At 35.4% G+C, this 23,177-nt stretch overlaps 1 protein-coding gene across 2 annotated transcripts; it reads right to left on the bottom strand.

Annotated features, from left to right (window-relative positions):
- Nucleotides 1–1,618: 1,618 nt before the first annotated feature.
- On the bottom strand, nucleotides 1,619–22,183 carry si:ch211-91p5.3 (uncharacterized). 2 transcript variants are annotated; one of them, XM_022674826.2, is made up of 21 exons: nucleotides 21,821–22,182; nucleotides 18,177–18,302; nucleotides 17,967–18,092; nucleotides 16,999–17,157; nucleotides 16,724–16,876; nucleotides 16,394–16,565; nucleotides 15,079–15,186; nucleotides 14,212–14,376; nucleotides 13,941–14,081; nucleotides 13,715–13,846; nucleotides 12,883–13,119; nucleotides 10,995–11,162; nucleotides 10,725–10,862; nucleotides 9,521–9,658; nucleotides 9,121–9,354; nucleotides 7,569–7,739; nucleotides 7,241–7,453; nucleotides 4,930–5,073; nucleotides 4,170–4,475; nucleotides 2,557–2,697; nucleotides 1,619–2,440 (listed from the first exon to the last, which is right to left on the bottom strand). In XM_022674826.2, the coding sequence occupies exons 1-21, from the start codon at nucleotides 22,022–22,024 to the stop codon at nucleotides 2,346–2,348; spliced, it is 3,471 nt and encodes a 1,156-aa protein (XP_022530547.2). In that variant the 5' UTR covers nucleotides 22,025–22,182; the 3' UTR covers nucleotides 1,619–2,345. The 2 variants fall into 2 exon arrangements, with proteins under 2 accessions (XP_022530547.2, XP_022530548.2); XM_022674827.2 differs by lacking the exon at nucleotides 9,121–9,354 and having other exon boundaries at nucleotides 21,821–22,183.
- Nucleotides 22,184–23,177: the final 994 nt, after the last annotated feature.

Consider the following 23,177-nt stretch of genomic DNA (forward strand, 5'->3'; position numbering starts at 1 on the left):
CAATTCAGTTTCTGAATCAGTTTCTCTGATTTTGCTATTTACAGGTATATGTTTGAGTAAAATGAACATTGTTGTTTTATTCTATAAACTACAGACAACATTTCTCCCAAATTTTAAAATAAAAATATTGTCATTTAGAGCATTTATTTGCAGAAAATGAGAAATGGCTGAAATAGTTAAAAAGATGCAGAGCTTTTCAGACCAAATGTCTTTGCAGATAATGCAAAGGCATTTTTCAGAGCTGGTATGAGGGTATAATTGAATGAGGCCACAACTCTAAAATAACAATAGTAAATCATTGTAAATAAAGGGGTCTTCACAAATACTTTGACATATAGTGTATTGTTAAGGATATGTATATATAATTATATATATATATATATATATATATATATATATATATATATATATATATATATATATATAATCCATATATATATAATCCATATATATGGATTTACATAAAGTGCAACACAATGGTCAAACCAGAACTGATTTCATATAATACCACCACAGAGTCTATTAGAATGATCTATCTTCAGTTGAACTAGATTTTACATGGAGATAAAGCTGTCCTCACATTTTAAGGTGTGAACACAGATGCTGTTTCCTGTGTGATGGCTCTTTGTGTTTCTTGTCTTATTTTCAGGATGTGGTGACAACACAAACACAGGACTGAAGTTTCATTCATTACTCTCAGAAGATATCAGACTTAATGCTGTGTTCTAACTCAAAGATAAAGAAGATAAATAAGGTGAACTGAACACAATTGCAAAGTGGAATGAGTTCAAAGAAAAGTCAGAAATCAAACATAATCTTTAAACTGCATAGTTCTAAAAAGAAATATGACAAACCACACATTCTGATCACTGAATATTAATCTTTATTTATGTTTTGATGCTGTAATATAATGTTTTACACACAACATTTCAGTTTATTTATTTAATTAATATCATTTAGTGATCTCTTAATGCTATTTAATCATGTACCATTCTCCCCATATTTTATTTTTGTTGTACCAGCATGTCTTCGAAAAGTATCAATGATTTATCTGCATAATTGTTTTCGATTAGCTTTGTAAAAAGTACCTTAAGCTTTTTGGTGTTAATAGCTACTTCATACCTCCCACCCCAATCAGATTAGGTTAAAATATTTACAATACAGCAAAAGTAAAACAGCCTAAAGCTAATATTATATAGAGAGCTGGAAACCAATTCTTAGGGGCAGTTTGCCAAACAGGAATTAAGAGTAGGCTACACAGGATTTTGAATGGAATTTTCCCATTAAAATTAGGACTAGGCTCAATTCCTGTCTGGGAATCAATCTATAATGTCTAAAGGAATATGTCTGTACTACACAAACCAATTTTTCTCAGGACCTTGTAATGTTGGTAATGTTTCCAGGACATTTGAGCAATTTTCTCATTTAACAGTACAGCATACAGTATACATTTCCACGGCATGTGGAAACCCTAGTTTGGCATGTTACCTAAAACTCTCTTTACAAAAAAAGTTACTTGGGTGATGCCAAAAAAGAGTCAATTTTTGTTTCCTAAACAAAAAATGTTTAAGAGATTTGTTTCTGTAAAAGACGATTAAAAGACGATTCACACAAGGAGTAGAGGAGTTTAAGTGCTTTACTCCAGAGCTCAACAAAACCCATTTAGTAAACTTAATAGGTCATTAGAAACCGGTCAAGGGTTAAATTTTTCAAACATATAAATACATTCAAATCATTTTCGGTCAGAATCATAAGACAGAGTTAAGTGCTTAAGTTCATATAGAGTAATACATAAAAGGAGATGTTAAAAGATCGGATTTCAGATGTAACAAATTGATCCTAAAATGTTAAAAGTGCAGTGTAGTAGGTAATAATTGGGGCTTAGGGTGTTACCCTTATATTAAAGTGCCACACGTGGAAAAAAAGTGCACAAAAGTAAAGAAAGACTTAATTTTAAGCGTTAAGTGCAGCAAACTCTTGTAGTATATTGCTTTCATTCTCCCATTACACCAAAATGCTGGTCTGTAGTTAGAATAAATATCATAACTTAAGTGCATTTTTTAATGGTTTCATATGGACATTATTGGACTATTAAGAAGAACTAGAATTAGCTATTATTTAAAAAAAAAAGCTCAAGGCCTCTTTTTGTGCACAGGTTTTAAAACTACAGTCCCAAAGCAATGTCTCACTTCAGTACAGCTTGCTGAGTGACTACATTGGTGTTTTATGTGCACGATGGTCATATTGTTCACACTACTACCTACTGAAAAAGTAAATTAAGCACATTTAAGAAACACAGGTTTGGTGTTTGGCACTTTTGGTATGCTTTTGCTTGGTTGCTGATGTTAATCCTGTTTGCCACTGTCAACCAAATTCCTGAATCTTCTGTGAAGCTCCTGCACCAGCTTCATCTTGGCAGCCTCCAGCTTATCCTCCCAGTCTACAAATGTAATAAACAGAGTGATAGCTTTAAAATTAAAGTCTTTTTAGAAAGAAAGAAAGAAAGAAAGAAAGAAAGAAAGAAAGAAAGAAAGACATACATGAATCTGTTCTTACCTGGATGAGAACAGGAAAGTTGGACAGAAAACACAGCTTTACATCCCAGGGCTTCCTCCGTATCAGTAAATACAGGTTGCTGCAGACCCTTCTGTTTAAACCAGTCATCTACGCAGTTCCTTAACGAAGGACACTGAGGTTCTGCAACATATATAACAATTCAATGTTGAAAAAAGTGTGAATTCAAATACAGTCATCCTCAAAAAAATTGTTTCATCCAGAAGGAATTAAATTAAATTTAACATACAGCGCTTTTTACACCAAATGTTGTCACAAAGCAGGTTTAAAGAGCTACGGGTCCAAGCCTCTTATGAGTAAACACCACAGTGATAGTGGAAACCGACAGAGTGGCAAGGTGATGTTGGCAACAGTGATAAGGAAAACCTTCCTCATACTAGAGTAAAGAATCCTTAAGAGGAACCAAGATTTAGTAGGGAACCATTTCTCCTTTGTTCAACTAACAAAAAATGAAACTTGGTGGGTAGTCATCCAAGCCTGTCATGGAATAATTCAGAATAACAGTGTTTCATCTTCACTGATTAGTCCCGCCTTTGTCTTGGTGGAGATAACCAACAAATCCGTGTGTGGAAGTACTGTGGTCATTTGTTGTCAGATCTCAAATGTCTGGTGGTCTGGTGTCATGGTGTGGGGTTTCATACGATTCAATCGATACCAGAACACCTTTGGTCTTTACAGGCACTTTAAAACTTTAACTTTGGGCCCTATTTTAGTGATCTATAGTACACTGGTCAACTGCACAAAAGGTATGTACTAATTCTCTTCATTAATCATGGGTATGTTTTGGAAGTACTGTGAAATAAACCAATCAGTGTGCCAGTTGTCATTCCCTTTAAGAGCCAGCTGTGCTCTGACTTTGGTGCATTGATATTTTAGAAAAGGATACCGACCTGTGCGTTCACACTGTGAAGGTGCGCCAGCAGAAATTTTAAGGGAACAGCAATGTTATTTTATTCTTTATTCTGTTTATCGTTGATGTAAAAGCTGGACTTTTGTGTGTGTGTGTGTGTGTGTAAAACGAAAGGGGGTTCACGATGATCCTGCATGGCCCAAATAGGATAAGAGGGTTGAGTATTGACTGTTGTCAGGATTTTAATCGGTCAGTGGCGCACCTGTATTTCCTGCCGCCAAAATAGAAACACACCAAATATTAACCTGAACACACCTCACTTCCAGACCATCATGCCCATAGGAGTAGATTTATTCCTAAACTCTGACGCTAATGTTTGTATTCAAGCTACATGGGACGATGCAGGACACCATTAGAAATCTCTACCAGTCAATACCAACACTTCTGATACTTCTGCATATACAGCTCATATTAGCCCAAGGTTTTTAGCAGTTCTTTTCCCTGGTTACCTTTTTCTTCCTTCCAAACATCATTGCAATCCAACACTTCTTTCTGGGTGCAACTATTTTTTCGACAATAAGTATATTTGTGGCAGTCAGCATTATTTATGGTTAACAGTTAGAAGGACATGAACAAGCTACATTAATTTGTTATAATAATCATGTATTACTAATCGTTTCAACCCATTTGGTCATCCACAACACACTGCACATGTTAGTAATTGTGATCTATCTGTAATTCTGACCTGTCTCCACCCCCAGAAGGCCCAGGATGCGCTTGCTGAGAAGATTGCGATTTTCTTTCTTGGTCCGTTGCATTTTGCTCGTCATGGTGTAGTCACTGAACGCAAGGGTGACAGAGACTTTATGTTGATTACGTTCGTCGGAGAAAGTGAGGTCTTTCTGACCAGCTTTTCTCAGCAAGCTGTTAATCTGATCTTCAGTTTCTCCTGTGCTGCTGGACTTGGGCAAATGAGGGAAGCCAAAGAGCGAGGGAAGAGTGAGCAGGGCTTTATTCAGAGTGTCCTGCTTTGCCTCGTCTTCTGTGGAGCCTGTGGGAAAAACATATTATAAACTTTCAAACTCAGACATTAGCAATGGCACTTACATACAAACACATCTTAAGTCATGGGATAGCAGTATGGAAATTGATAATGAACTGTTATATCAGTGGATGGACCACACAAACAATTTCGACGCAGTAGACTGCACATGCATATTGTGAACGTCAGTGGGATATGCCAGAAGTCATGGCACACAATATTACCAGTAGTCCAATGTTTAATGATATTTCATTAATAGTACATATCAGTGTATAACCCTCTCTTATGCCTAATAAATACATTTTACTTTAGCCAGTGCATGATCTCACTCACTTAGTTTTCCATCTATACAATAATATATTCACACTTTGAAATAAATTACTGAAATACAGTAACTTTTGAATTATGTTACCAGTATACATTACTAGTATGCATTAGACTTGTTTGTGAGGAATCTACAAACCTTGCCCCTCATAGGTTAAAGTGTATGTTATCTCTCCAATCGAACACCAAAATGACGTCTTCTCGCCATCAACTATTTCTTTGGGAAGAGCTAAAGTCTTCTTGGAAAAATCCTGTTTCACCAACATGGTTGCCTTGTTTTCATCTTTAAGACAAAAAAAGAGACACAGATTTTATATAGGCAAAAGCTTAACAGAAGCTTACTTAGAGTGAATGAAGACAATACTGGTTGATGACAAATTAAACAAGAAAACTGGAGAAAAAAAAGCAGCAGCACATATTTAATCACTGAACAGGCGAATATCTGGGATAGGGGGCATAGCTTTCAAAGTGGTAAAAAGTTAAACAAGTGGCTAATACAGAGCACATTTATAGACATATCAGACTTGTAATACTTAGGGCCCTATTTTAGAAATCTATAGCGCAACGGTCAATTGCACATTGCACAGCTTGAAGTCTTTGGTATCGTCTTTGGTAATGTCTCAGCAGAGAATACTGACTTAGCGCGTTCATGCTGTGAAGGTACGCCAGCAGCTCATAACAGCAATGTTATTTTATTCTTTATTCGGTTTATTGTTTATGAAAAAGCTGGATTTTGCACTGCAGCGTGTTTGTCTGTGTAATGAGCAGGGTGTGCACGTGCTGAGCACACGCAACACCCATGGCACTCCTGATTGCTAAAATAAAATTGGGCAGCTGACTGTTTTTAATCAGTTAAGATATAAAAACACCATATATTTACCTGAACACACCTCACTTCCAGACCACACCCACCCATCACTGTAGATATATTCCTAAACTGTGACACTATTGTAATGGCGCGGGGGCAAGGCTTGAAAATAGACTATTGATGTAAGATAGCGATGAGCATTGCAATGCGCCTTGCACAGGGTGCATGATAATACTTCTCTGCACTAAGGATTATTATTTACATTTAAAGAAACCTTGAGAATTTGTTTGGAACAGCTTAAGTTCCGAGATTAAGTGCTGACGTTTAAAGCTTGTATCTGTTATTCTTCTTATTTTAGTCATGTTTACTCCTCACCTGGTCAATTTTAACTTGCCACCCATCTGTGGTGTAGAGCTTAGATTCTCTGCCCGAACCCAACCTGACCCGAAGTCCGACCCGAACTCGGGTCGTGTCAAGATTTCCCACCTCATTCCTCGGGCCGGGCCGGGTCGGGCTCCAGAAAATAGTCTGTGATACAGGCATCTGTTTTTTAATTATATTTTTATTTTTAAATAAAGCTCTAGCGTGATAATCACAATGTAGCCAAGTAACCAAGTAATATCGTTAACGAAAATGAACGAAATAACGAAAACTGAAAGTGATAAAATATTTTTGTTAACTGAAACTAATAAAAACGGTAATTAAAAGGAAAAAACTAACTAAACATAACTAACTAAAACTGTATTGTGTGTTTATAAAACTAACTAAAACACTGAAATTACTGACTGTTTTTTAATTTATTAATAAGCGCTGTTTCCACTCGAGCAGCTTTACTGCGCGCGATGTTGTGCCGCATGCGCACGCAGTAGCTGCGAAATAACACCAGAAAACCTTGAGGAAGCTGCAAAATGGGATTACAATATGAGTGTGAGGTAGATAAAAGTACGTGTTTTGCAGTGAACCACAGCTATAAATACCTGTGAGTAGCTCATACACCTGAAAACCCCACTTGGAAAGATAAACTAATAAATCTCTCTTTTTCTCTCTCTTTCTCTTACTCACTCATAGTTAATAATTTTGGTGACAATTAGTGAAACCTGTAAAGTTTATTGAGTTTTTGAGTTTGTTTATGTGTTTCTCAGATTGAGCTCTCTGATATGATGTGTAAAAGCTAATAAAAACTAGCAGACCCACTATAAAAATGAATTAAAACTAACTGAATTAAGGAGAAAATGTGAAAACAAAATAAAATTAGACTATAATGAAAATTTCAAAACTTTTATAACCGTGTTAAACTGTTTAACTGTTTAAAGAAAGTTGCACCATGTTTATTATCACGCAGCTCTGGCCGCACGTGAGCTCCTCCGCGTTTGACGTGCAGCGCTGTGTGTAGCTACTCCTAAAAAAAAACATTGAATAATAGGTATGTGCTCCTTCAGTGTTTTAGTGTTAATTAACATAATTCTGATCATATTTCGCTCATTCAAACAGCCCGAAAACAGCCAGTTTATGGGGCGGGTCGGGTCGGGCTCAGGCTCATAATGACAGTTTATAGGTCGGGTTGGGTCGGGCTCGGGCAGAACGTTGGGCCCGATCTAAGCTCTAATGTAGTGTTATGACAAAATAATATTACGATAGTTACCTGTGTCCTTTGGGAAAATTCCCAAGGCAAACCCAAGTAAACAATAGGTCTTCCGAGTAGCTTCTTTCTTTGAAGTGTATTCACTGAGGTTCTTAAAAGTGAATTTGTCCAAGGCGATGTTCAGTGTAAGGCTGACATTTTGATCAGTCGTAAAACGTTCTACTGTTACAGATGGAGGCTTGAGATGATGCACAGTCAGAAGTGAGTGGATCTCTGTAAAACGTGAACATATATACACACACATACAGAGATCACATGAAACAGAATTATTAAAAAATGATCTCCTCAACCTCTTATTAGAAAGCATGCAAAGTGAATTCATGTGTACCTGCATAATCATCCTCTAGCACTTCATTTGGTACTGAGGAAGGACTAGAGTCAGGAATTTTAGCAGCACAGCTTGAATGAGAAGTGGGCGGAGGATGGACGACAGCACCATTGTCGTTTGGCTGAACGCTAGAAAGTTCTAGTTCATTCTGTCTTGTCTGTGTGCTGGACACTGCAGAGTCAAAACACGTTCAAAAAATAAAACATACAGAATTTATTGAAGTGAAAAGAAGAACATAGGAGAAAATCAGTCATAATATCATCAAGTAAACAAACATAGTTCTCATCTTCTATCTGCAATTGTGACAAAACAGTTTTGAGTTTACTGCCCTTATTGAGTTTACAGCAGATCTGCCCTCTTCTCGCACATGTCTCAGACTGCCCTTGTTGAGTTAACAAATGTGTAGGAAAATGGGCTGTTTTGTCATTAAAGCTTGTAGATTTGGGCAGAGCTACACATCATTTTGCAATCACCCAGCAGAGGCACTACACCTGTCTTGGCTTCACTTCTGAAAGATGCTGTACTGTCCGTGCTTTTCTACAATCAAATTCCGGCAGCATCTCAGCTCAAGGGTATTTAGTAGGGGTGTCACGATTTCGATATTTCATCGGAATCGATCAAAATTGTGTCATGGTCTCGAGCATCTACGTCAAAAAGAGGATTGACGATCCCTCCCGCAAATGGCGCAGCACGCTACACAAATGGCAGCACACTGTAGCTCAAAAAGCAGCCCTTTCTGCAGAGAATGTGGACAATCTCATCTTCTTAAAGAAAAAATTTAAAATATAAAAATAACATTTGTTTTCTCTAGCCTCAAATATGTTAATAGTTTTGGTACCTTAAGGAGCATCTTTCTCTCAGATAAAGTTAATAATATATCTTTATTAAAGAAAAAAACTTGCCATTCTTATTTTTCATGTTTAACTGTTATAGTAGGATAAAGTTCAGTTTGTTAAGGCTCTAATTGTTCTATTATTTTGTACATGACTGTTCCTGTATATTTTTATTATTTATTTTGTTATGTGCACACTGCTACTACCAAAAAAAGCCACTAGATGGCATTACATATATATCTTAATTAAATTATTTAAATTTGACCATTAGTACCTAATGTGGTGTATTACAGATCGCTTGTATCACTTTGCATCACTTATATCAAGCCCACCTTTTAAAACAAGATACTGTAAATTTGATTAATCAAACCAATGAATGACCATAGACTAATCTAAAACTGGCATAGGCCTCTCTGCTGTAAAAAAAAAATATAAAAAATCGAGAATCGAATCGAATCGAATCGTGACCCTAAAATTGGAAATAAAATCGTATTGAGGATTTAGAGAATCGTGACACCCCTAATATTTAGGACAGAGCGCAGGTGAATTCTGGGAACTAGAGTCTTTCACAGGAGGACTAAAGTCATTGGCAGGCAGACAGGCAGTGACAGGTTTGACAATTTGACCTATAGCCAAATGTTTAATTTGGTTCAGTTTGATTTTGAAATTTTTATGTCGGTGCATTTGAAGTTTTAAAAAAAATATTTAGTCAGTCTCACTGTGTGATGTATCCCTCATGGTGCCTGGACCCTCTAGTTCTTCCATGGCCTTTTGTTCAGTTTTGTACTCAGTTTTGGTACTGTCAATACCACAAGCCTCTAGACGTTCCTTCAGAAAACCTTTGTAGTTTTCATTCTGGGCCGCCAAAGGACTGCAGGTAAGGAATGGTGACAGCTGCTGTAGAGCAAGTTTAGCCGCCTGCTGTTCAGCTTTTTTCTTGTTGGAGAAGCCAACTGAAAGATTTTATAAAAACCATTTAATGTGCATTAGAAAAAATAAAAATAAAATATTACAGATAACAATAGCATAGCATGGAAATCTTGTTAGCAATATATATATATATATATATATATATATATATATATATATATATATATATATATATATTACAAAGTTTACCTTCGTCATGAAAGGGAAAGCACTCAGACAGTTGGAGTTTGCAGACAAATTTATCATCCTGTGAACATGAAAGTTCCTGTGGTGGCTTGATCTGACACTTCTCAAAATGTGCACAGACTGCTGTCTTAAAAGAAGAATCTGTTAAAAAAAAGAGAAGAACACAGTGTTATAATTTATGGCTAAAAATCTGAGCTGCACACTAATAAAAGAATTTATGTAATGATCACTTAACACTGTATTCCTCAAATATAGAAACATTTTGACACAAATTACACAGAAAGGTTCTATACATATATATATATATATATATATATATATATATATATATATATATATATATATATTAAAGAATAAATATTCTTTTAACAAATGTATTTATTTATACATGTATTTGTTAATCCATTTGTATGCCATAAAATATAATTCTAATAAATTACTGTTAGATTTAGTGTTGATGTTTGCGTGACAGACATGTGTATTGGACATTTGTGTAACTATAAAACAAATCACATCCCTATTTGTTCAACATTTAACTGCTAAATAAAGGTCAATTTTATATTTTAAGGAATAAGTGGCAACCTTATTAAAACTGAACATTCAGTTGTATATCCCCCATCACTGGTGATGCCACAACACAAGGAGGGTGAAGACTAGCACATGCCTCCTCCGACACATGTTAAGTCAGCTACCACCTCTTTTTAAACTGCTGCTGATGCAGCACTGCTGAGTTTCCGATACATCAGCTCACAGACACCTTGTGCTGCAGACATCACCCTTTGGAGTGATGAGGGGAAAGAGTGCCATCTACCCACACAGAGGACTCCGGCAGTTGATGGCAAGCTACATGACCAGGATTCGAACCAGCGTTCTCCTGATCACAGTGGCAGCGCTCAGATATTTGCACCACTCAGAGCCCCAAAACTGACCTTTTTCATAATGACGTTAATGAACAGTGCAACACTGAAGAAGCATAGGCTTTAAAAAAAAAAAAACAGAACCCAAAAAATAATGCTGTGGGCAAGTGGAGGAGCCGATGTGTGCACAACCAGCAGGTCAGTGCTGGGTGATTATAACATCCTAACAGTGCAGTGTTGGGAAATCTCAGCCCAACTTCGGGTTGGGCATCGGGTCGGGCTCGGGCAGAGAGTTTAAACTCTACTATGGATCAAACCAGGTCAAATATATGAAAAAGTCTTATACATACCTCCATTAGGATAATTCAGGCCAAACACACAGGTAAATTTCTTGTAAGCTGATTCGATGGCTTCTTCCTTTGTTAAAAAACTATCAGAACTAATCTCTTTCTCAAGGACCACAATTACGGTGCCATAAAAAAGCATGCCTGAAATACAAGATTGAAAAAGCATTAGTTAAAATAATATATATTTTTATTAAATATATAATTTTCTTATATGAAAGCATGTTCAATATGTATGTTTTATTTGTTCATTTGTAACTTGCAAGTATTTTGTACTTGAGGATGATGTAGTGGTGTTCACTGATGAAATGGACGCAGGTGTTAATGGTCCTTTGGTACGCTCTAAGTCCATGGGTATCTTGGCAACCTCCTGGTGAGTGTTCGTTTGGGTGGAACACACCTGTAAGTCCTCAGTATTGTGTTCATTTGACTCATCTCTATAACCTGAAAATATAAAGGTGGATTAAAGATATCATTATCCATTTTTACAGAACTGAGGACGTGACACATGGTATTGTTGTGTTATTTTGGATGTCATTTAGAAAAAATGCCTTATAAATGATGAGAGTAGTTATAAGTAGTCACACCAACAATACGGCTAAATATGCTGGATGATAATTGCAAAAATTATATCACTATATATTTCTTAATTACGATCGATATGATAATTCCAATATTGATATGAACAATATACAATCTACCGCATGTGGTGCATGTCATCACACAGGCTAAAGGAGTCATTAGTCAGTAACAGAAGCTGAAAATACTCTTTATAATATATCTTTTAGAAACTTAGTTAAATTTTTTATAGTTTGATGTACATTTATTCGCCTAATAATTACAAAGGATTTATAGGAGACCGGATTTTATTTTCAGGAGACTCTATGCTACTAAAATGACATTTTCTACATAAATAGCTGAAACATGTTGCTTTGTAATATTAAAATATACCTGCTTAAAAATAATAATATTAACAGATTTTTTATATTTTAATATATTTTGATCAAATGTTTACTTAGTAAAGTTAAAATAAAATAAATGGCAGCTTATCCACAATGGGTAATGGGTAACTGCTAATGCTAAATGTTTTCTGAGAAGAATTATAGAAAACAGATAGATGGCAGATAAATGGCGCTGTATTGTTTAGATTAGTAGGTTCTGTGGTGTGGTTTGATATGATATGTGGATTATGGCTATAGTTCACTTGAGTCTTTAGTGATTGACCTCACAACACCAGAATGCAGCTAGCAGCTAAATGCTAGCTAACAAATGAACTCAACATTAAGGATTGGAGCGTGTTAGCTTAGTTGCTAACTGTTTTCCTAGATTATTAATCGCTGGTTTATGATAGCAGAATGATGTTACTGTGCTGGTTTGATGTATTATGCCCTGCTGTTGATATGTGTATGAGGTATGTATGATATGTGCCGGTATGTTACTCTGGTCTTTAGTTAGGAAGGTCAGAATATTGGCATGTAGTAAGATAGCCAATGGCTACATTTATTATCACTAAAACACCTTTCTGGAACAGTCAACACTCGGAAACAACCACACTGACCCAGGACGGAGCGTCAATTAATTTACTCTCAGATATTGACTTGAACTCAACCACCAAACCACTGTGATGCCAAGTTAATTGCTGATTAACTTAGGTGTGATCCAGAGGGGGACATGCTTAGCAAGCTAAGGTTAGCAATATCATCCTTACTTATTTTATAGTATATCATTAATATTCAAAACGTAAAAAAAAAAAAATTATATTAGTAAAAATATTATACCTACTAATTAATAAAATGGACTAGTTTTTAAATATTTTTATATATTTTAATATAAAAATAAATTTGAAATGATTGAAATCAATTTTTACTCTGACTATATAAAAAATATATATATATATATATATATATATATATATATATATATATATATATTTTTTTTTTTTTAATATAGTCAGAGTAAAAATTGATTTCAATCATTTCAACTTTGAATAAAATAAATATATTTTCATACCACTTCACAATTATGTGCTACTTTGTGTTGGTCTATCACTTAAAATCTCAATAAAATTTATTTAAGTTTGTGGCTGTAAGGTGACCAAATGTGAAAAAGTTCAAGGGGTATGAATACTTTTGCAGGCCACTGCAAATGTAAAAGTCAAACTCACTCTGCGATGCATCTATGCTGGTGCCTGGTCCCTCTGGATCTTCTGTTGCTTTTTCTTCATCAATTGTGTACACAGTTTTGGTACTGTCCATACCAAGAGCATCCAGACGTTCCTTAAGAAAGCCTTTGTAGTTCTCATTCCGCACAGCCAAAGAACTGCTGTTAAGGAATGTTGACAGCCGCTGCAGGGCGATGCTCGCTGCCTGCTGCTCTGTTTTTTTCTTGGTGCTGGAACCATCTAAATGATTTCACAAACAATGTAATGTGAATTAATGACGGGTAACAGAAAAAGAATAAATATAGACTTAAGGGGCAATCTGGGTTGGGTTCACGCCCAAAATGGCCATCCAGGCCAGAATCATGTGCTGAATATGCCTGTGATGTTTGGTTGAAATCAAAAGATACTGGAGTAGATATAGATCTGATACAGAAGCACTAATTTGCATATTACTTTACAATTTTTAAGCTCTTCTTGTTGAATGTTGAAGGGCATTTCCTGCAGAGTATTTTGATACCAAATATGTCAGGATTTTTCAAAATGCCTAGGACTAGATTGCTATCTCTAAGATTTACGGTCTATGCTGCATTATTGCTGTTTTTGTATTTCATAATATTAAGAAGAAAAAGAAGAAGAAAAAAAACAGAGCAAAATCAATAGGGTTCTACGCCCTTAAAAAATGCTTTACAAAAGAAAAAAACTATTATGGCTATGATTTTGTCACATGGCAGATGACAACTTTTTCTAATCATAAAGAATAAAGGCATAATTCACACAGCAAAACAAATATTGTAAACAGTGTTTTAGCAATAAAATAAAACAAAACAAGACATACCTTCATCATTAAAGGTAAAGCTCTCCTTAAGCTGAAGTTCACAAAAGAATTGATCACCCTTTTGCAATAGGAGTTCCTGTGGTGGCTTGACACCACATTTATTAAGATGCGCCAAAACTGCTGTCCTATTACCTTATGCACAGGAAAACAAATAATGTTAAAAAGCAATACATTTACAGGTCAAATGAGAGACCAACCAATTTATCACCATTTCAAATATACTTACCATCAGGAAGGTCCTTCAGGTTTTTTAACAGTGGGACTAGTTTGCTGTATGCAGATTCAATGGCTTCTTCCTGTTTTACAGCCCCATCAGAAACGACGACTTTGTCAAGAACAACCGTCACAGTGCAATGAAAGGGATTGCCTGCCAAAGACACAGTATGCTGAACATTAAAATCAGTAAAGTTTCAATCAGACGTTTTTACAGCAATAATCAAGGTGAGATGAATTTGCTACAAGAGTAATCAGCATAATCTGTATAAGAACAACTGTACTGGAGGTTGTGGTTGCAGATGATAGTGGCTCCACTGTGCTCTCAAACTCAGATCTGAGGGAATCCAGAGCTATCTTGGCAACCTCTTGATGAGCAATAACCTTTTTTTTGCGTGCCTGGAAGCCTATAAAAGTGTGCCCATTTACCTCCACTCGACCTCTATAACCTGAAAATAGAAAAAAAAAACATTTTAACAAGAATTGTTCTGCATTCTAATTTTGTAATCATAAAGTTTACAAAAAGCATAAAGTTATCCAAAAGCAGTGTGTAAGATTGATGGAGTTATTTAGACATTAATGGCTGTGTGTTGAGTTGTATTCAGAATACAGTAAATCTATACCGCTATACATATTTTACATATAATGAAATATAAATATGATAAAATATTTGAAGAAAGGTGGGGGGTGTATTCACTTTTGTTGGATACTGAAGGCTATATTTCATCACTTAGTTGATATGCAGTACCAGACCAAACACAATAACAAAGCAAGTCATATACTTTAGCCCACTAGAATTATATGTACCCTCAACTGACTTATACGTGTTAAGTCTGATTTGATATACGGCATTCTGTAAATTTGTGTGCAGTCCAATCAAGAAAATTAAAGGTTCTTAAGTTTATCTTATTTTGATAACAGATTGGTACAACATTCTATACATTTACTAACTGCTGCCACCATCAGGTGACATAGAAAATTGCAATTTGTAGATGGATAACAAATAACATATGCTTAAGAGTGATGTCATGAGCCCATTTAAATCTGTCAGTGGACTGCTTTTGGCTGCAGGGCTGGGCGTCATGCATCCCCACACTACACTCTCTAGTCAACATAGTTATGCATTAAATATGAAATAAGACAATAATTACCACTGGGTTCAATTTCCTCTGTGAAAACCGGGTCCGGCCATTTCCTTTTTCGGGTCTGTTCAATCAGATGATTCTTGAACTGGAGTGTTTCAATAGTGAACATTGAATCTGTGGATCACAATCAGTTTTATTGTCAGTATCTAATAGGTACAAAAGACTTTTACCATTGTTACCTGAGTATTATCGGTATGTAGCCCGCTGCTAACCCCGGCTAGCACTGCTGTAGCAGCATTAGCATTATCCACTAACCATGCTAAGAGCCAGCTCTTTCAATGTTCAGAGGTGAGTATATCAGACCGTGTGCTTACCATGTTAAAACAAGATACGTGGGACAAACCTCTACCTAATTTCGGTGGCATTAGCCGCTAACCTTGGCTAGCGCTAGCTGCTAATAATAATATTGCTGCACCCAGCTATAGTGGAAATCTGTAAATCTAAACTTACAGTTAATACACAGAAGCACTTTACTCCCAAATAAACAGTTTTCAGGAGAGAAAATTGTGTAGATTCACATCCAGAGCTCTTTTGACTTTAAAACTGCAACTGCACTGCACTGAGCTGTTTAATACTTATATAACTGTGGTGTATCTGTAGCTAAGCTATAGATATCACAGAAAAAAGAAAAGATATCCCAATGATTTCTTTAATTTTAAAGATAACGATAAAAAATATTTTGCCTTATTCACAAATCTGTAAAGTATTGCATTATACCAGCCTGTGTTTCTTAAAGGATAATAATAATTGCTTACAGTATATTTAAGGCAATTTTTATATTTACTTAAATTTAACAAAACCTTAAAACTTTGAATCCAAACAGTGAACAAATGTGTAAACTATGTGGCCTACCAGATTGTCTTAAACATTAAATAATGGATATTTATATGTAAATAAAATAATCTCTGTTACATTTTTATATAATTTCATATTTTTGACTTTCAGGAAAAATGAGACATTGAGGAAAGTAGCGGACGGCTTCATAGGGAGCTTGCCATATTAGCTTCTGTGCTAAATGGCAATGCAATAAACGGCCACCCGAACAGACTCACAACAGGAAAGCTTTGGGCGATATGAGGAACTTTGGGCGATATGATACTCGATAACGTTCATGCATGGTTAACAAAGCACTTTATATATTATTGTAGATGATATATTTTGCACACCACAACTAAGTAAATATCGCCCAAACCTGGTCCTGGACAACTACTGCCCTGAATGTAGAATTGCTTTTAAATCGTGCAAAGCAGTAATGATTTATAACTACAACTACGCTACCCTGACGTCTATTTGTACCAGTGTTATCCTTTCTTTCACCCACCGGTTGTTGTTGCCTTCTCCAGATCATCAACCCTGCCGCTCAGGTGAACAATCTTAACCTCATGCTCATCCACTTTCTCCTGTATCTCATTTAGTCGCTCCACCTGTGGCTTCAAGTTCTCCAGGAGATCTTTGTTTTGCTCCAGGAAGTTTCTCATACCCTGCAGTTCTTCCTGAACAAAATGTTTATAAACATTTTAACATTTGTAGAAATTTCTGGCAAAATAAAATTATTATCAAAATTGAACAAAAACTAGTAAAAAAATATTCTGACAAATGATTTATGATAATCTATGTAGCAATATTCAGCAGTCATTCACAAGTATCTTACTGTATTTCCTTCATTTTGGTCCGCTTCATATCGTTGAAGTAGGGACTCAATCTTCTCTTTCAGGGCTTGCTGTTCTCTGTCCAGCAGCAATATATTTTCATTGCCATCCAGTTTTGAATCTTGCCCCAGACAATTTTCCAACACTGCATTAAACTACACAACATAAATTGCAAAGATTTATTACATTTCATTACGTACATTATTTTGGGTCTAGCATTATAAGGCACTGTTATAAGCATATGTTAAGCTTGAACAGCAAGAATGCCCATATTTACCTCCTCTATAGCCTCAAGAACAGTCTTGTATAGATCTCCTGGTACACGAGAATTGAGAAGCTCAGCCAGACTCAAAACATTTTCTACACCATTTTTCATATCTGTCTCATCAAGCCTGAATTCGGGGGAATGCATCACGATATTCCTCGTGTTGATGACCTTCATTCCAAAACAAATCAAATGACAAAAAACAGCACATACAGTGGTGTGAAAAAGAGTTTTTACCCCTTTATTTCTTATTTGTGTTGATCTCCAAGACTTTTGGGAAAATATTTTGTGGACTGATAAGGCAAACGTCCCATTAAATCTGTCATAAAAGTAACATTGCATTTTAAATAAATGGAAATCCAACTGTCTACCAAAATGTTCTGAAGGAGAATGACCGGCCATCTTTTTGTGACCTCAAGCTAAATCGAACTTGGGTTCTGCAGCAGGACACACCAGCAAAACACACCAGCAAGTCAAAAAAAACAAGACTTTGGACTTTTTTGCACTCGTAGTGGCATAAAGTGATCCAAAAGCAGTGTGTAAGACTGGTGGAGGAGATTATTCCACCTAATATTGATTTCTGAACTCTTTAAACGTTTCTTTGCATTATTTGCATTATTTGTTATTTCAGCAATTACTCATTTTCTGCAAATAAATGCTATAAATTACAATGTTTCTATTTGGAATTTGGGAGAAATCTTATTCGTAGTTTATAGAATGAAACAACAATGTTACTTTTACTCAAACATATGCCTATAAATAGCAAAATCTGAGAAACTGATTAAGAAACTGCGGTGGCCTCATAATTTTTCCCAGAGTTGTATGTACAGCAGATTATGTCAAGGATAGTAATAGCCTTAAAAGACTTAAAATAAGAATAAATTAGATTTTATGAAAAAAGAAACTGCAGGTTACAAAAAATAAGATGTTTGAGCAACAAAAACTTCTTAAACAGACAAATTATGTTACATTTTATTTACCTTGGACAGATCCTTGCTTTGAACAAAGGGTTTGAAATGTGTGCAGCTACCCATGAAGTTCAAAATTGCCGATATATCAAACTGCTCAAAACTGCAATGATCTGTATGTCCACGTGGCATATAAACCTAAAAACAAATATGGGAAGAAATAAAATCAATTCAAAACAAACTATGTGATACTGATACGCAAATTAGTGGTAGTAACCTTACCTTAGCCACTTCCCATTTTTCTTTGGGCCAAAGGTACGGACGGCAGTTGATCCAGTATACCCCTTTACCTTTTCCAATATGAGTCAGTACGATTTCACTTTTCCATCGCTCACATGTTTCACATAACTGTTGGTAAGAACATATTCAGGTTGACTTAAAATATGATTCTGTGCGTCTCCCCAAGGTCTGATTTGAGGTACTGTTTATGCAGACATTTTGGAGACTTTTTGATTCTGAAGCTAATCAAACATAAAACTCAATATTATTATTCTAAAGCACAGTAATCATCCAATAATAAGTTTGGACTGTGCAAAAGTGACGCAAAGACTTCTCCGGCCTTGATTAGCAAATCAGGCTTGAGATATGTCACCAACTGTAATGAAAAAGTGTGTGATGATGAATCACATTATAAATTCTCTAATGCTTCCATCCTTATGCAACCATGAACTCCTCTAAGCAACTGCCCAAATATTTGACAGTGAACATAAGCAATGCCCATAATGCAGAAAATACTAAGAAAGGATAGACTAAAATAAGACATACAAACAAAGGACAATAGAATGTTGTGACTAAATATAGTTTGCAGTGGTGTTACTCTTATTTGGCAGAAAGTTTTCTTTTCAGCTAAATATTTTCGGTTGCCAAATATTATATATTAGACATGGCAGTTCAGGATCAGATTTGGGCATTAATTGAAACTCTCAACAAAGGTAAAGAAAAATATTCCCCCAAGGTTTACAATTAAAGGAAAAAAATAAGTGTGATCTGTTCTAAGCGAATAGCACAGTAATGATCTTTATTTTTTTGCTGCAGCACACTTATCTTTACGAGATTGTTACCGGCAATCTTAGGGGGAAACAATTCACTTAAAGGACCAATCAGTAATAAATGCTACTGATGGCTACAAGAGTACAATTTTCAAACACTGGATAGAGTTTTCTTCCCTATGCGGAGCTCACATAGTTGCCAGATTGACGAACACAGTGGAAAGTGCTGACAAGTCTTACTCTGTAGCTTATCACAGTAAATATATATAGGTTTCAGTGTCCAAAATTCCAGTCTCTACTAGTCTAGTGGTGGTGGAAGTTACTTGATATGGTAAAGAACATTACTGAAGCTCAGTGATTACTTGTTCAGACAAAAATAGGACTGGGGGTTTGGCACTTGGCAGATTTGGAGGCTACACCTTACACAGATTTCCTTGATGTACCCCACAGTTTAAATAAGAAAATACTGGCTGAAGCTCGGCTGACAAGAGCTGTCAGTACTTAAACTCAACTTTTTTTTCTTTATATCTGATGATACATCCTGATCATGTAAGAAGTTACTACAAAAAAAAGTCATCCTTAAAGGTTCTACGAGGTGTTTTATGCAACCGGGCACAGTCCTTCTTAGTGGGCATGGTTGTGGTGACCTTCAGTTCTTTAGTTCTAGAACAATTCTGTGGTTTTACCATTTGAATTTAGAATACTTTAAAAACTTTATGAAATCGTTAAAAGTAACAATACACACATACAACATACAATCCTGTATGTAACTAAAAAGATTAAAAGCTCCAAAGTTCTAAAAATGTTAACTGTAACATTCAGTAAATCTTCCATTATCGAAAAATTGTAAGCTGGGGTTTAGGTCAGGGGATTGTGGAGGCCAAACCCTTTTTTCTTTACCAGCTGGCACACAACCGACCTTAAACGTTGAAATGTGGTTAAACAAATGTATGTTGCTGTTTCAATGTTGAAACATTATTTAATGTTAAATGGTTGTGCAAACGTTGAAATTTTAATGTTGAATCAACATAATGTCCTCAACCTTCTGCCACATTTCATTACATTTCATCACCTTACAATTTCAAAAACACAGCTGGATGGACAGATGGAAGAGTGGTTTTACTTCAATTTTCAGTCATTGCTTTTTAATTTGGCACCAATTCTTTACCATACCTAGGGGAATGTTTCTGACCTTTTTGTTTTACATTTGTGTTTTTGGGTAACATTCTGTATACTCAGCTTTACTAAAGTGATGTAAGTATTGTTATTTCTAGTGTTAGCTATTTGAAGCAATTCCTTTTTGTTTGTAGATGTACAGTTCCTACTTCTTAGAGATACATGTTTAGAGAGAAGAAAAAAAATATCCAATACAATTTGGAACATCCTGAGATATGGTTTATTAAAAGTTGAACATACGACATTGAAACAACGTTGCCATATCAACGTTGATTCACTTTTAAAAATCAACACTGAGTGCAAAGCTCCCAGCTGGCATTGTCAATGTTGACTCAAGGTTGGATTTGGTGATTATTTGAAAAGTGAATCCACATTGATATGGCAACGTTGTTTCAACGTCGTACATTTAACCTTTAATAAATCACAGCTAAGTAAAAGTAGAAAATCCCATGGCAAACAGAGTGTAAACAATAATCTTACATCACTGTAGTAAAGCCGAGTGTAAAGAATGTTACCCACCACTACCAATCTGATCTCTAAACATCTGATCTCAAAAACACAACAGTTAATCAAATAGATCACAAACACACCCCTAGATATGGTGAAGAATTGTCACCAAATTAAAAAGTAATTACTAAAAATGGATGTAAACCCACTTTTTTTTATCCCTCCATCCAACCGTTTTTTGAAATTGTAAAGTAATAAAATGTAAAATGCTAATTTACAAGGCAGCAGATTGAGGACATATGTTGATTCAACGTTTAAATTTCAACGTTTGCACAACCATTTAACATTAAATAATGTCTCGACATTGTTTCAACGTTGAAACAACAACAGGCATTACTTTAACCACATTTCAACCTTAAAGGTCAATTTTGTGCCAGCTGGGATTGATTTACATCAACGTTGATATGCAAACGTAGATGTTATGGTTGAATCAACGTTGATATAGCAACGTTGTTTCAACGTCATATGTTTTAACCTTTAATAAACCATAGCTCATTAATATTTTAAAAATCCTATGTTTAACAAAGAGTTAACAATAAACTTACATCACTGTAGTAAAGCTGAGTATAAAGAAAGTTACCCACCACTACCAATCTGATTCAACATGTTATCTCAAAAACATTAAAACAATAAAACTATTAGAACATGAACATGATGTTAAATTAAAAAGCAGTTACTGCAAAAAGAAGTAAAACACTGTTTCATTCCTCCATCCAACCGTTTTTAGAAATTACATAGTGATGAAATTAAAAATGCTGATTCAAAAGGCAGAAGAAGGTTGAGGACATTATGTTGATTCAACGTAAAAATCAACGTTGGCACAACCATTGAACAATTAAATGTTGATTCAACGTTAAAATTTCAACGTCAGCACAACCATTGAACAATTAAATGTTGATTCGACGTTGTTCCAACGTCGAAACAACAACATACATTACTTTAGCCATATTTCAACCACATTTCAACGTTGAAGGTCGGTTGTGTGCCAGCTGTGGTGTTACTATAAGTAATTCCATATATGTCTCTTAATTGTTTTCAAGTCTTTAATATTAATCTACAATGTAGTAAATATACAAGAAATAGTATATTAAGAGAGAGTAAATAAGAAGGTGTGTCCAAACTTTTGACTGGTGCTGTAAGTGAAATGAATAATAATAAAATAATGTAAATCTGCTGAGATATTTATTAAAGTACCTTTTTCCCTGGCAGTTGGCATTTCTTAAAGTCGCACTGTTTATTGCAAATATCGCTATTTAGTTTTTTACGTAGAGTCTTGTGATGAGTTTCGGTTTCGTTTTCGACGAAGTCGCGAAGGTGGTTTCTCAGGATGTAGAGACTCTCGGCCGCTTTCAGCCAGTTTTTGTACTTTTCGTCCCTGAAGCGAGCGTAGTTCTCCATTCCCCGTGTTTTACTCGCTGTGTCGGTCCTGGATGAAGCTTAATTAAAACACCAGCGCTGAGTTAGAAGCGCCCGCAGCGGAGGAGCCGGTCACGGGCTCTGTAAACCCCTCGCTGAGCTGCAGCTGAAGCGCTGTATGAATAAACAGCTGTGTAAAACAGGAACCCGGTTTCAACAGTGTCACAGCCAGAGAGGCTCTCTGTGTCATAATAAGAGTCCGAGACAGCAGCCCCCCCAATCCTACAACTCTGGAAAAAAAAAACACACTAAAAAAAATTGTTCGAATTGGTGTTTTTTTTTCCAGGAGTGGAATGCGGTCACCCAAAAGCAGCGTGAAAGACTTGTGGAGAGCATGCCAAGGTGCATGAAAGCTGTGATTAAAAATCAGGGTAATTACACCAAATATAGATTTCTGAACTCTTTACACATTAGTATTGTTGTTTTTAAATAAATGTAAGCTTGTTTTCTTTGCTCTATTTAAGGTTTGAAAGCATTGTATCCTTTTCATTATTTTGAACATTTATTATTTTCTGCTAACAAATGCTCTCAAATATATTAACTTATTAACTTTTTTTCTGTTTATTAAATGCCGCAGCCAGTAATTGTTTGTTTAAAATCACACTCTCTTTTTTGAAACAATACATGATTTTAGTTAATTTATTTTTCATAAAGGTCCTGACATTTTACTGCAAAATTTGTAACATGGGATATTTTGTATCATTTTCGGTTATTGAGTGGAACGTAAAAGCCTAAATGGACAAAAAAAATGGACAAAAACGGGGGTGTTCTAAAACTTTTGACATAGTGTACACGCAGAGAAAATAAAAATAATTTAATATAGGCATCAATAAAAACAGTAAATAATTGAATAGAAATACATAAATTGAGGAATATATAAATGCAGAAACGAAAGAAATAAAGTGTACAAATATACAAATACTGCAATTTATGTTTTTCTGTATTTATTTTTTATTTATTTATATAATTATATCTCCACTGTTAATTATTGATTAATGAATTAGTGTTTTTTCCCCCCTTTTTTTACTAATTAAATTTTTTGGCGAGGCGGGAAGGATTGGTCCTGCATGCTAATGAGTCACGGGCAGGTGATAATGTGATAACGTGGACCCGCCCATTATCAAGCGCATAAAAA

This window comes from Astyanax mexicanus, chromosome 21 (genome assembly GCF_023375975.1).
Source record: "Astyanax mexicanus isolate ESR-SI-001 chromosome 21, AstMex3_surface, whole genome shotgun sequence".
Classification (NCBI taxonomy): Eukaryota; Metazoa; Chordata; class Actinopteri; order Characiformes; family Acestrorhamphidae; genus Astyanax; species Astyanax mexicanus.

Bases quoted from the DNA above. Each gene is read 5' to 3' on its own strand.
- si:ch211-91p5.3 (XM_022674826.2), bottom strand. From the start codon at position 22,024: ATGGAGAACTACGCTCGCTTCAGGGACGAAAAGTACAAAAACTGGCTG. The intron at 15,187-16,393 runs GTGGGTGAAAGA...TGTGATCCACAG, and splicing joins GGAGAAGGCAACAACAACCG to ATTCAATGTTCACTATTGAA. The intron at 5,074-7,240 runs GTAACTATCGTA...TTTGTCTTAAAG, and splicing joins AATTTTCCCAAAGGACACAG to ATGAAAACAAGGCAACCATG.